Here is a 12,864-nt window from a genome sequence, read left to right as displayed (position 1 = left end):
CCTCTGAAGTTTCATCCCCTACTGATCTGTGGAAATTCTTCCTACTTCTAGGGGATTTCTTTTAAGTTCTTTACAAAAACGTAACTCATGTGTCACTCTGTGGACTTTGGGGGGGATGGAAGACCCATAAAAGATTACCATCCTGATATGTATTGACCTTTTCTTCCTCCTGTAACATACCAGAAATCCGGATTTGTATTATGATGCATGACATTTTAGTGGAAATGTGATACAGAATTGCACAATTTGTTTTGCACCATTATAGGTAAAAATAATTGGTTAAATTTGTAACATGCTATCTATAATAGTTTTGCTTTTGGATGTTTCAAAGGTAAATGGGGAACAAAGCAAGGAGGTATTCTGACTATGGAGGATTATTTGTGCTTTGGTGGTGGGCCTGGTGTGATAACATGCATTTGGAGCGGTGTGGACTTGTACTCCTAAAACATATGCAATGTTGTAAACCGTTACCTAAATAATATAATTAAAAATAAAATCAGAATTGTTCAGCAAAATATTAATTCAATAATATAAAGGTCGAATCCCTAGTGGAGTTTCAAAGCCAAAAATATTTAGCTATCATCACTTCAACTATATGCAGCCCTGTTTTTAGTGGGGATAAACACTGGGTTTTGAAGTATTTGAATATTGTGTCGTCACTACTTTCAAATATACAAAGCAGAAATTGAATGTAAAATAATAGATTATATATACATACATTGGGGGGAATATATATACACACACACATATATATATATCAACCCCATCACCTCTCCTCTCTCTATATATTTATACATATATATCATATAATATGTACTATATATTATATATTTTATATATTATATAAAATATACTATATTATATAAAATATACTATACTATGTATAGAACATAATAAATATATAACATCAAATATATTATACAATAATAAATGTTTATTCACATATATTTATAATAGCTTTATATTATATAATATATAACATATTTATATACAATAACATCATATATTTAATAATTATATAATTATAAATATTAATATATAATATATACCAATATTGATATTATATATTATTACATATTTTATTTATATATATATATATATATATATTTCTGCCCCCAGTTTCTGGCACAGGACCCCTGAAAGCTTTGTAATGCCCTAAATGGTAAGAACACTAGTGTAACCAGAAACGGATGCAGGTCCTGGCACAAGAGTGCTTCCAGTCTCAGTCTCCTGGCCCCCACTTCCCCAACCTCCATTTCACCTGCTTGGAGTCTAGAAGCCCTAGTCCATCATTTTCCCAAAAGAAATCCAAGCCCTTGAGTAGTTTGAGACTAAGATTAGAATGATGAGGGCCTCCCCTGGTGGCGCAGGCGGTTGAGCACAGCGCTATGAAGCTCTCCGCAGCCTCTGCAGCGCTGGTTAGATCCCAGCCGGCCGTCGAGGGTCACACAGGGTGCGGCAGACCTCTCCTGTCTCAGCCTGCTGCTCCCCTCAGCAGTGTATTTTGTCAGTCTGCCTGTTCTGTTCCCCGCTCTGTCTCTCGTGAATCTTCTCACCCTCCCACGCATCTGGCCTGTACCCTGGTTCTTTTTTTTTTTTTAATTTTTTTTTAATAGAGGCATGTTTTATTTATTTATTTGTTTGTTTGTTTGTTTATACATGCACTGGGTACAGTCAGAAGCGCGGGAGGGTGAGAGAATTCACCAGAGCCAGAGCGGGGAGCAGAGCAGGCAGAAGGACCGAAGTACACTGCTGAGGGGAGCAGCGGGCGGCAGGAGAGTTCTGCGCGCCATATGGGACCCTCCTCCGGTGGCCAGGGAGCAGCCGGGGATCGAACCGGTGCCGCAGAGGCCGCGGGCAGCTTTGCAACCCAGCGCTCAACCGCTGCACCACCAGGGAGGCCCTGTACCCTGGTTCTTGTATAAATAAATAAAAAATTAGAATGATTAACTCAAGACACTGGTTAAAGAGATTTACTGAAAAACAACTGAACAAGAAATAGAGCCCAGAGAGATCTCCTTAAACAAAAAAGGTCTCTGAGGTGCTAGGACTAAGGATCTCTATAGGTTAGGAATGGGGTTTCAGAACAAAGGAAAACAAACTTTATTGGCTGAGAACAGGAGAGTGGACTTGACTAAAGTCCACTTTTCCATCTGAGTGCAGTCCGTTTATTGTTGCTAGCTGTGAGCAACAATCAGCTGTAGTTCTGTGGTCTGTCACAGAACTTGTGACCATCTCTTGGGTGACCATCTCTTGGCTGTGTGTCTACAGCTCCAGTTTGAGCTGATCTGCTCTCAAGGCCTATAGCTCCTGTCTTCAACAGGCTAACTTGATAAACGTAATAGAGATAGCTCAGGAGTTCACTGGTTGAAGAAAATAAGTAAAATTACACAATGGGCCAAGGAAATTTATGGTAGCAGGCATCTGGACCTCGAGTAAGTTTTATTTAACCTCTTGTTTACCAGTCTAACAAAAACAATGGGAACAGCAAAGTTCTATCTTTGAGTCCTATCCCTGTCCCAGAACCCCTCCAATCTCACTATGAACATCTTTTGTCATAATATTTGGTCTTTGATTCTGATTCCTGACACAGAGCTCCTAAATCCCTTGGAATTTCCTGGGCGATAGGAAATTCTGATGTTCTAGTGAGGCAACTTGTAGTGGGCTCCTGAATATCTTCAGGTTGTGGACTAGTCAGTGATCATGGTTTTGTAATGGCAGAATCCATTTAGAGCATGCAGGTTTAGGGCATCCTGATATGCCTTTCATTTTGGATGCTAACAGTTTGGAACATTTAGCTTCAACCCCCATCCTCCAGGGAGGAGAACTAGACTAAAAAACAAGTTAATGATCATGCAGATGTGGTGACGCCTCCATAAAAATTCCCAAAGATACAGGTAGGGTTCAGAGTTTCTAGGTTGGTCAGCACACAGTGGTGCTGGGAGAGTGACTCTCCCAGAAAGAGAATGGAAACTCCAGCCTTCTTTCCCCATACCTTACCCTATGTGTATTAAAAAAACACCATTTATTACTTCCCTGTGCTTTCCACAAAGGGACAGATACCACACACTGCTTTCTTTATAATTTCATCCTATATACCTCAGTGTTGAAAGAATAAGGAGATATCAAGTGCTTGTAAGATTCCTAGGTCTATATTGGCATTCAGGCCTTCACCTGCTGCCTAGAATTTCTGGACAGAAAACATTGCAAAGAGGGCACTCAGGGTAGAGGCAATTATAATGGAGACATGTCTTCCAGAGCAAACAACAAATCCTCTCTTGCCCTGGGCTTGGTTATTCATGCAAAGAGAATGTTAGCCATAGAAACTGTCAACAACTTAGTAATTCTCTCTGGACTCACTTCTAAGGACCTGGATACTTTAAAGTCCATCTCTCCTGGGGAAGGCTCATGAACATCATGTATTTGCTAAACACCTAATATTTTTAAAATGTAGATGGGGGGGGGGATGAGGAAGCTGAATAACCACACAGATAGCTATAGAGATATGATAAGCTGTATTTCATTCCTTTATTTATAAAGTATTTATTATTGATCGCTTTTGTGCTAGGCACTGAAGACACAATGCTGACTAAAACAAATAACGCAGTCACTTTTCTGTGAAGCATGATATATACCCCTCCCAAATTTTCTGTTGATAAGATTCCTATCATTGGATGCCTCATAATTTTGTATTCTTTCATGATGTCTGGGGTCAAGCTCCATATGGTGACTTTCTTCAGACTGGAGACACTGGACATGATTCTCTTCTCCTGTGAAGTTTCTGGTGTCTAAGAAGGCTTGACCGCCTGCTGAAATTTCTCCTGCATATGCTACAAGTGTAAGGCTGCTCACCTGTGTGGGTTCTCTGGTGTTTAATAAGGTGAGAGTTCTGAATAAACCTTTTTCCACATTCATAACATTTAAAGGGCTTCTCACCTGTGTGGATTCTTAAGTGTGTGTGTAGATTTGTGTTATGACTGAAGCTTTTCCCACACCATGAACAGCTATATGGTTTTATTCCTTGGTGGGTCATTAAGTGCTTATTAAGATCTGAACTCCATCTAAACCTCTTATCACATTGCTGACATTTATAAGGTTTCTCTTCAGTGTGAATTCTCTGGTGCTTAATGAGGTCAGAACTAACTCTGAAGCTTTTCCCACACTCCTGACATTTAAAAGGTTTTTCTTCTACATTGCCTTTCCCTTGAAGATCCACGCATTTTGGAAGCTCTTGTTTACAAGTTGAAGGTTTCCTTCTTTTCTTCCCCGGAAAGGCTTGATGCCGTTTCTGTGCTCTGCATTTACCACCATGATTTTCTTTGCCTGTTGCTTTCTGAGAAACTTTCATTTTGGCCTTTTGTAATACTTTGCACCCTGATGCTTGTATTTCTACTGTAGAAACAGAGATAGGTTTGTCATTTCCAGTATCATTTTTGAGCTTTAACCCTGTGGAATAAGCAGAAGAATCAGGCATCTATGTCCCAAAATAGGAAAACAACAAGAATGAAGAGAAATTTTAATGATTGCTTTTTTAAAAACACCAGAAAGTAATTTCAGGTCCAACATGGCATGGGCCCATTTTCCACCTGATTCTCTTGTCAAGGCACTACAACAAACCCATTAAATAATGCAAGAGATAAGCAATAGAGAATTCTGAAAAAGTGGCAAAGGCAAGATGATTTGGGACCACAAGACTATAAAAATAGTGTATCTTACATCCATATAACCAATAGAAGGAAGAAACTTAGATCTAGTGTTTTCTTTCAACCTAGCAACAGAAGACTGTCTGGGAGGCTTACTTCTTTTTCAAGCTGAATGGGAATTTTAACAACATTAGAACCCTGGTTAGGAGACAACAAAGAGAGAATACTCTTGAATTCATAAACACTTCCTCACTTTCAGGTTGCACCAGCAGGGAAACTTGGGACCCTGAGCAATATTATATAAATCAAGAAGACAAAAATAACACCATATAATGCTGAAAATTAAGCTGTAATTGGAAGGACACCCCCTCCCAAAACAGGAAAGAACCTATGTGCTAAACTAAAACGGACTAATTGTCCATTAAATTATTTAAATAAGAATCAGACTCTCCTACCATAATAAACAAAAACAGGATACAATAAAGAAAAATCACCCATCAGACCAAGAACCAAAAAACTCACAACTTAAGTGAGAAAAGGCAATCTGACAAAAATAGAATCAGGCTAGAAATTAAAAACAGAAAGACAACAGAATAACTGTAAAAAAATGTGAAAATGAAACAGTATAATTCTTTTTTTTTAAGATTTATTTATTTATTTAAACAAGCACTGGGTACAGTCAGAAGTGCGGGAGGGTGAGAGAATTTACCAGAGCCAGAGCGGGCAGCAGAACAGACAGACTGACCGAAATACATTGCTGAAGGGAGCAGCGGGTGCAGTAGGAGAGGTCTGCGCACCATGTGGGACCCTCACCGGTGGCCAGGGATTGAACGGGCGCTGCAGAGGCTGTGGGCAGCTTCACAGCCCAGAGCTCAATCGCTGTGCCACCGGGGAGGCCCCAAAACAACATATTTCTCAGTAATCCCTGGTTTAAAGTGAAAGTCTCAAAGTAAATGTATATGTATAGTTGAATGAAAGTGAAATCATAATATATAAAAATATGTGTAATGCAGCTAAAGAAGTGCTAAGAGGAAAAGGGGGCAAGTCTCAAATCAATCATCTATGTTCCTACCGCAAGAAACTAGAAAAAAGCAAAATGAAAGTCATTTGAAGAAAGGTAATAATAAAGATCACAGTAGAAATCTAACGAAAGTGTGCTCTTTTAAAAAATTATTTAAAATTTTCATAAACTCTATAAAGATTCACAAAAATAAAAGGAGAGAAGACACAAATCGCCAATATCAGGAAGGAAATAATAAGGTACATTACTATACGTTTTGCAGCAATTAAGATAATAAGGAAATACTCAAAAACAACTTTATGAATTTTACAAGTTAGGAAAAAGAGACCAATTCCCTCCAAACCACAAACTAACAGCATTCAACCAATATAAAATAGATGATTTGAACAGTATTGTGACCATTAAGGAAACTGAATTCATAAATTTAAAACTTTTAAAAAAAACCTTTAAGTCCATATGCTGCTATTGGTTTCTATCAAATATTTAAAAAACTAACACCAATGTTATAAAGAGGAGGAGGAAATGCTACCCAACTCATTTTATTTTTTTTTAAAGATTTATTTTATTTATTTACACAAGCACCGGGTACAGTCAGAAGCGCGGGAGGTTGAGAGAATTCACCAGAGCCAGAGTGGGGAACAGAACAGGCAGACTGATGAAGAAATACACTGCTGAGGGGAGCAGTGGGCGGCAGGAGAGGTCTGCGCACCATGTGGGACCCTCACCCCGGCGGCCGGGGATCGAACCGGCACTGCAAAGGCTGCGGGCAGCTTCGCAACCCAGCGCTCAACTGCTGCACCACTGGGGAGGCCCCCAACTCATTTTATAAGGTCAATATTACCCTGATAGAGAAACCACAGAAAGACAGCATTACAAAAAAACGACAGACTAACATCTCTTGTATATGTAATGTAAAACTCCTCAACAAAATATTGGTAAGTTGAATGTAATAATATGCAGGAATAATACAAATACACCATGGTCAAGCAGAACTTATTGCAGGTATGATAAGCTGGTTCAATGTCTGATTTCAAGCAACCTGCTAAAGAAGGCTGATCATACTCCTATCAACTGGCACAGAAGTATTTCACAAATCCCATATGCATTCATGATAAAAACACTGAAAGGCTGGGACTTACATTGACTTGATAAAGCGTCTCAGCAAATCACCCTGAACTAACATCACAGATAATGGTGAAAGACCTAATTTTTCATGATAAAGTTGGGTATAGGCAAGGATGTCTGCTCTCACCACTCTGATTGCAATAGCAATTTGGAGCTATTGCAGTAAGTTATGAAAAAGAGATAAAAGGCACTGCAGATGATTGTCTATGTATAAAATTCCAAAGGAATCTACAAAAAAAACTTACAACTAATAAATAAGGTGACAGGATACAGGATCAAAGCACACATTCAGGGCCTCTCTGGTGGTGCAAGGGGTTAAGTCTCAGCATTATGAAGCTATCCCGAGGCCACTGCAGCACGAGTTGGATCCCTGGCTGGAGAGCTGGACCACATGGCACAGAGGACCTCTCCTGTCTCACCCACTGCTTCCCTCAGCAGTGTATTTCAGTGGATCCACCTGTTCTGCTCCCCACTCTGTCTCTGGTGAATCCTCTCATCGCCCCCCCCACCTCTGCTCTACACCCCCACTCTTGTATGAATAAATAAATAAATAAACATGCATTCAGTGGCATTCCCATATAAAACAATGAACATGTAGAAATCAAAATTAAAAATAATATCATCTGCAAATGATATGTTTGGGTGAAATGAAATGTTTGGGTATATATTTAGTAAAACATGTAGAGGATCTGTACATTAAGAACTACAAAGAAGTTGATGAAATAAATCACAGGATAAATAATAAAGAGGGATGCATACTGTGTTCACTCGTTAGAAGAATCAACATTGTAAAGATAGTAATCTTCCTTAAACTAATACATGAATTTAATGTAATTTCTAGCAAAATCCCAACAAAGTTTCTTTCTTTTTTTTAAGATTTGTTTATTTATTTATGCATTCAAGAACTGGGGTACAGGCCAGAGGTGTGTGGGACTGAGAGGATTCACCAGAGACAGAGTTGGGAAAAGAACAGGCAGAGTGACTGAAATACACTGCTGAGGGGAGCAGTGGGTGAGTCAGAAGAGGTCTGCTGTGTCATGTGGGTTGCTCGCTGGCCGGGGATCGAACTTGTGCTTGCAGTGACTACAGATGGCCTCATAGGTTGCATCTTAACCCCTTGCGCTACCAGGGAGCCCCCAACAAAGTTTCTATAGACATAGATAAGCTTACTATAAAAGTTACAAGGAAAGGCACAGACTATATAGAATAGCTAAAATGAAATGTTATATTGGTAAAGAAGACCAAACTAGAAAGACTTATTCTACCTGATAGATATTAAGGCTTTATACACAACTAGAGTAATCAAGATGGTATAATATTATAGGCAGGGGAACAGACACATAGCTCCATGGAACAGAACAGATACACACCAATATGATCAATTTATCTTTGACAAAAGTATAAAAGTAATTCAATGGAGGAAGAATAGACTTTTCAACAAATGGTGCTAAAGCAACTGGCCCTCCAAAGAACCTCAAGCTAAATTTTACATTTTATATAATAAACTTCAAATGGATCATATACTTAAAATGTAAAAAATATAAAACTTTTAGGGAAATCATTAGGGATCTAGGGGTAAGCAGAGTTCTCAACTTGACACCATCTATCAAAGGACAAAATGAAAAACTGTCCTCATCAAAATTAAAAATTTTTACTCTATGGTAGCCCATGAGAAGAGTATAAATAGACAATATAGATTTGGAGAAACTATTTGCAAACCACATATCCAACAAAGCACTAGAATCCAGAATAGATACAGAACTCTCAAAATACAACAGTTAAAAATCCACTTAAATAGCTAATCCCACTTTATGATGCTATCCGTATAATACTTTTGACAACTGCAAAATTTTAGAAATGTAAAACAGATCAGAGGTTAGCACAGGTTGGTAACGGGGTGGGATCAGTTGTGGGATATAACAGAAAAACTAAATAAAGGATACTGAGAGGTTTTGGGCCTGAGCAATTGGGTAAATTGTGGTGCCCTTTACTGAGATGGGAGAGATATGGGAATAACAGCTTTGCAGGGGAGGATGGGAATATAATAGATGAAGAATTCCATTTAGAATAAAGAAGTGACACATGTATTTCTAAAATGATCTCCAGGTGATCGGGATATGCCTTTCCTTTCCCCCACACTATGAAGGTGAGACCCAGCCAGCTACTGGAACACTGGGACTCTCACATGGATGCATTTTCCATAAATTGAGGATCTAAGAGATTACTCAACTTCTACACAGAAGAAAGAAAGCATCTTTACCTAGAGAGATGACAGTTTCATAGTTTTCATGCATTACTTCATTGTAAAGGGTCTTCTGAGTATGATCCAGTAATTTCCACTCTTCCTCGGAAAAAGACACGGCTACATCTTCAAATGTCAACAAACTCTAAAGAAGAAAATGGGGTGTAGTTTAGTACTTGCCACTTCAGAAGCAGTTATATCACTTCTCTCTATTACACAGCAGCCCAGTCACTGAAAAAGTGGAGTATATGCTTTTTTGGGGGGAAAGTGAGGTGGTAGGAAAGGAAGGAGCCAAAGAGATGTGTAAACAACTTGGGAAGTGCCCAATTCCCACGGTGCCAAGCCTAGATGCCTAGAGGAGAACACCTGTAGCTAACACGTCTCAAAGACCCTGTCAGGGTGATAGGCAGCAGGAAAAAGCACAGATAAGGCCATTTTCAAGCTGCCTGAAAAGGTTGTAAAGTACAGCTCACCTGGAACTTAGGCAGAATGAACTCAGACACCATCTTCCAGTTTTTGGTGTTTTTCTGCCCAGAAAGGGCTAGAATCTGTTGAGTAGGCAGAGCTGTAGATGGAAAAGAGCCAGAGAAAATTTCTCTTTTCTGTTTATGAATATTCTGAGCTGCTGATTCCTAAAATATAGATCAGGACACATCAGTAAAGATGGCTCACCTTTACAACTCTTTGTGTGTATGTGTGTGTCCAACAAGTAGCCATCTCATTGTAATTAAGAGCCAAATATCTGGGCCTCCCTGGTGGCGCAAGGGGTTAAGATGCAACCTATGAAGCTATCCACAGCCCCTGCAGCATGAGTTTGATCCCCAGCCAGGGAGCCACCCACATGGCGCAGCAGACCTCTCCTGACTCTCCTGCTGCTCCCCTCAGCAGTGTATTTCAGTCGATCTGCCTGTTCTGTTCCCCATTCTGTCTCTGGTGATTCCTCTCACCCCCCCCCCACCTTTGGCCTGTACCCCAGCTCTTGTATGCATAAATAAATCAATCTTAAAAAAAAAAAGAACCTAATATCCACCACTCTATAGAACCGGTTCCCCAGATGTCATGAGAGAAATTTAAAAAAGGAAATTAGTATTTTTTTTTTCCTTTCACAAAATAAATCTTTCACTGAGCTGGGTAAGAATGACAGGCACTTGAACATGAAAGACACAGTCCTCCAGTGTATGGTAGGAAATGTGGGAACCTTTTCTTTTTTTTCCTGGTGCACAATTCTCTTCCCATTCTGCCACTTACAGCCTGTTTCTGTTCCCAGTTTCTTCTCTTACAAGGGTGAGATGAACCTACCTATCCCTGTTCCATCTTCTTTCAAAGTTTCAAGGAGCAAGGTCCACAGTAGGAGCAAGGATGGTAGGGTTCTGTGATTGGGATATTTCTGTACCTCGACTGACCCTCACCTTCACCCAAATCGGCTTGTTGGACTCTCACTTGAGAGAGAGCATAACTGCCAGCATGGCCCGACACCTGGCAAATTCGCATAATATGCCCAGTGACCAATTACTATCATAGCTCCCAAGAGAACAGAATTATTATGAAGCTCCTCCCCTCTTTCACATACAGGCTGGGGTTGTTGTGAGTACTCCAGCCCAGCTGCTCTTGGAGTACCTGGTATGTATTCCAACAATCTTTCAATGGGAACACACCCATTGGCTGGTGCTCTGTTGGCTTCAGCTTAAAGCCTTGGACCATTGCTGTTCCTCCCAAGGGCACGTCTCCTTTCCCAGCTCATGGACTGTGACCTAAAAGTAATCCCCATCCTCATTAGCACAGAATTACTTATACTTTGGGGGTGGTGGTAGAGGGATGACCAAGAGAAAAACCCAAATTCAGAGAGTATATGACATCAAAAGAACTAATAAAAACGCAAGTGATATGGGGGTACTGTTTTCTCACAAAGAACAAGACACATCATCTGGGAAAATTAAGACAAAATGAAACAAGCTGTGGCCCTGCCAGCCCCTATCCCTCCACATACAGCCACACCTCAGGCCCCCAACAGGGTGGGAGGAGGTTGCCTGCTCTTACACTGTCTTTCACTGGCTTGTTTTCTTAACTTGGGATCCCTGTGTTAATGGATTTCTATCTTCTAGTATCCGCTAAAAAATAAGGACTTGAATAGAAAAGGTTTTCCTTTCAGATTTTCCAATCCTTCCACGGCCTGGAGGATTTCAGATAATGGAGGGGAAAAATAGGGGAAGAGTGAGGCTCTAACTTCCCTCCATATAAATCAGTTCCAGTGAGATGAGAAATACATGCCCTGCCTTGTATTCCTCAAGGTGGACAGAGGAAAGGAAGTATGCTGACATCTCCCAAGGGCATCCTTGGTTCCCTACTCACCAGCAAGGCCATTGGCAGACTGCCAAGGGTGGGGGGGGCAATGGAGTCTCTTTCTCCTGGTCCAGAGATGTGTACTCCCACTGCAGAGGGCCATGACCCTCAGCATACTGATTCTCTTACTCAATTGTCATTTTTCTTCTTTCATTGTCCATGATTCCCTCTTTTCTTTTCATTTTTTCCCTTTTAAAACTCCCCGGACTTCTCTGATTTATACTTCTGTTCTCTACCCAATCTCTCCTTTGATCTCTAAGTGCTGTCCATTTTTTTTTTCAGATTTCCCAATTTCTTCTTGCCTTTTATTTCTCTGGTTCTAAGAATTCAAGTCTTCTCTCCTCAGCCATGCCAGACTAGACATACTGCTCAATCCAACCTGGCCCTAAAAAGGGCAAAATGCATTTCTTTTTTCTAAGGCCAGAAAAGACGTCCAAGAACTCCGAAACCTAGACTATTATCGCTGGAAGTCTGTGACTTCAGAGCTCACCTAACTGTCTGAAACGCATAGAAGAGTGACACGATCATCTCTTTCCCCAGTTAACCCCACCTCCAACTATATTTGCCTTTATCCAATTTAAGTATACATGTAAGGAATCGTGCTTCTCACCTCATCACTTATTCCACCAGGTTCTCTCTGAAAGCGTTCTACCAGGGCTACAGCCTCTTTGATGTTCTGTGGATGATACTTCTGCACCCATTTCTGGGCATCCCTGGGAAGAATGGTCAGGAACTGCTCCAGCACCAGCAGTTCCAAGATCTGCTCTTTTGAGTGGATCTCTGGCCTCAGCCACTGATGGCATAATCGCTGAAGTTGGCAGACTGCCTCGAGTGGTCCAGGTGCTTCATGGTAATAGAAGCTCCGGAAGTGGCAACGAGCACTTTCAGGACCAACATTGTCCACTTGTGGGCCGGATTCCTTATTCTGGCTGGAACTTTCTTTTGCCGACTCCTTAGTCTCCCACAAAGCTGCCACGTGTGGGTACACACATGCATTCACCTTCAGAGGTCTCCTTATCATCTCCTCTAGGAAAAGTTTTATTCCTGTGTGTGACATCTTCCTGGTGCCACCTTTGACAACCGAGGCCTTGTCAGGTCTGATATAAAACCAACGAGTGGATCTTCTCCCCAAGGGCACTGAGGGAGGGGAGAAAAAAATTACACATCAAAAAAATCCACAAGACACATACTTACTCGCCTCACTATTTTTAGTTATCAGAGAAGATGAGCAAGAAAGTTCCTGCTTCACTTCCCCTATAAAGTCAACTGCCAAGTATTAGGCTACTCATGATGACACAAGACCTCAGGACAGACATTTCTCCCCTTTCTTTGAAACAGCATGGCAAAGAAGACATGTCAAATGGTCACCTTTTTTTAAGGTTTAGAAAAGGTTGGTGGGAGAAAAATACTGGTTCACATTTGCTAAAAGGAGCTTTGAGATCATCCAGTTCTTAATCTGTTTGCTTCCTATTCCATCCTCAAATAGGATATAT

The 12,864-nt window shown here is 40.6% G+C and overlaps 1 protein-coding gene across 1 annotated transcript; it reads right to left on the bottom strand.

The window, feature by feature from the left end:
* Positions 1-3,736: 3,736 nt before the first annotated feature.
* ZNF75D (zinc finger protein 75D) lies at positions 3,737-12,489 on the bottom strand (the record flags this gene model as incomplete). The annotated part of the gene is given in 7 exon segments (XM_084258727.1): positions 3,737-4,446; positions 9,050-9,176; positions 9,505-9,596; positions 10,598-10,615; positions 10,618-10,755; positions 10,758-10,782; positions 11,982-12,489. Coding segments are annotated over 7 exon segments (1,557 nt in total). The 5' UTR covers positions 12,429-12,489.
* Positions 12,490-12,864: the final 375 nt, after the last annotated feature.

The sequence above is a fragment of the Talpa europaea genome, assembly GCF_964194135.1.
Source record: "Talpa europaea genome assembly, chromosome: X".
In the NCBI taxonomy this organism is placed as follows: Eukaryota; Metazoa; Chordata; class Mammalia; order Eulipotyphla; family Talpidae; genus Talpa; species Talpa europaea.
The sequence above is the reverse complement of the archived record's forward strand: the minus strand, read 5'-3'. Positions and strand labels throughout refer to the sequence as shown.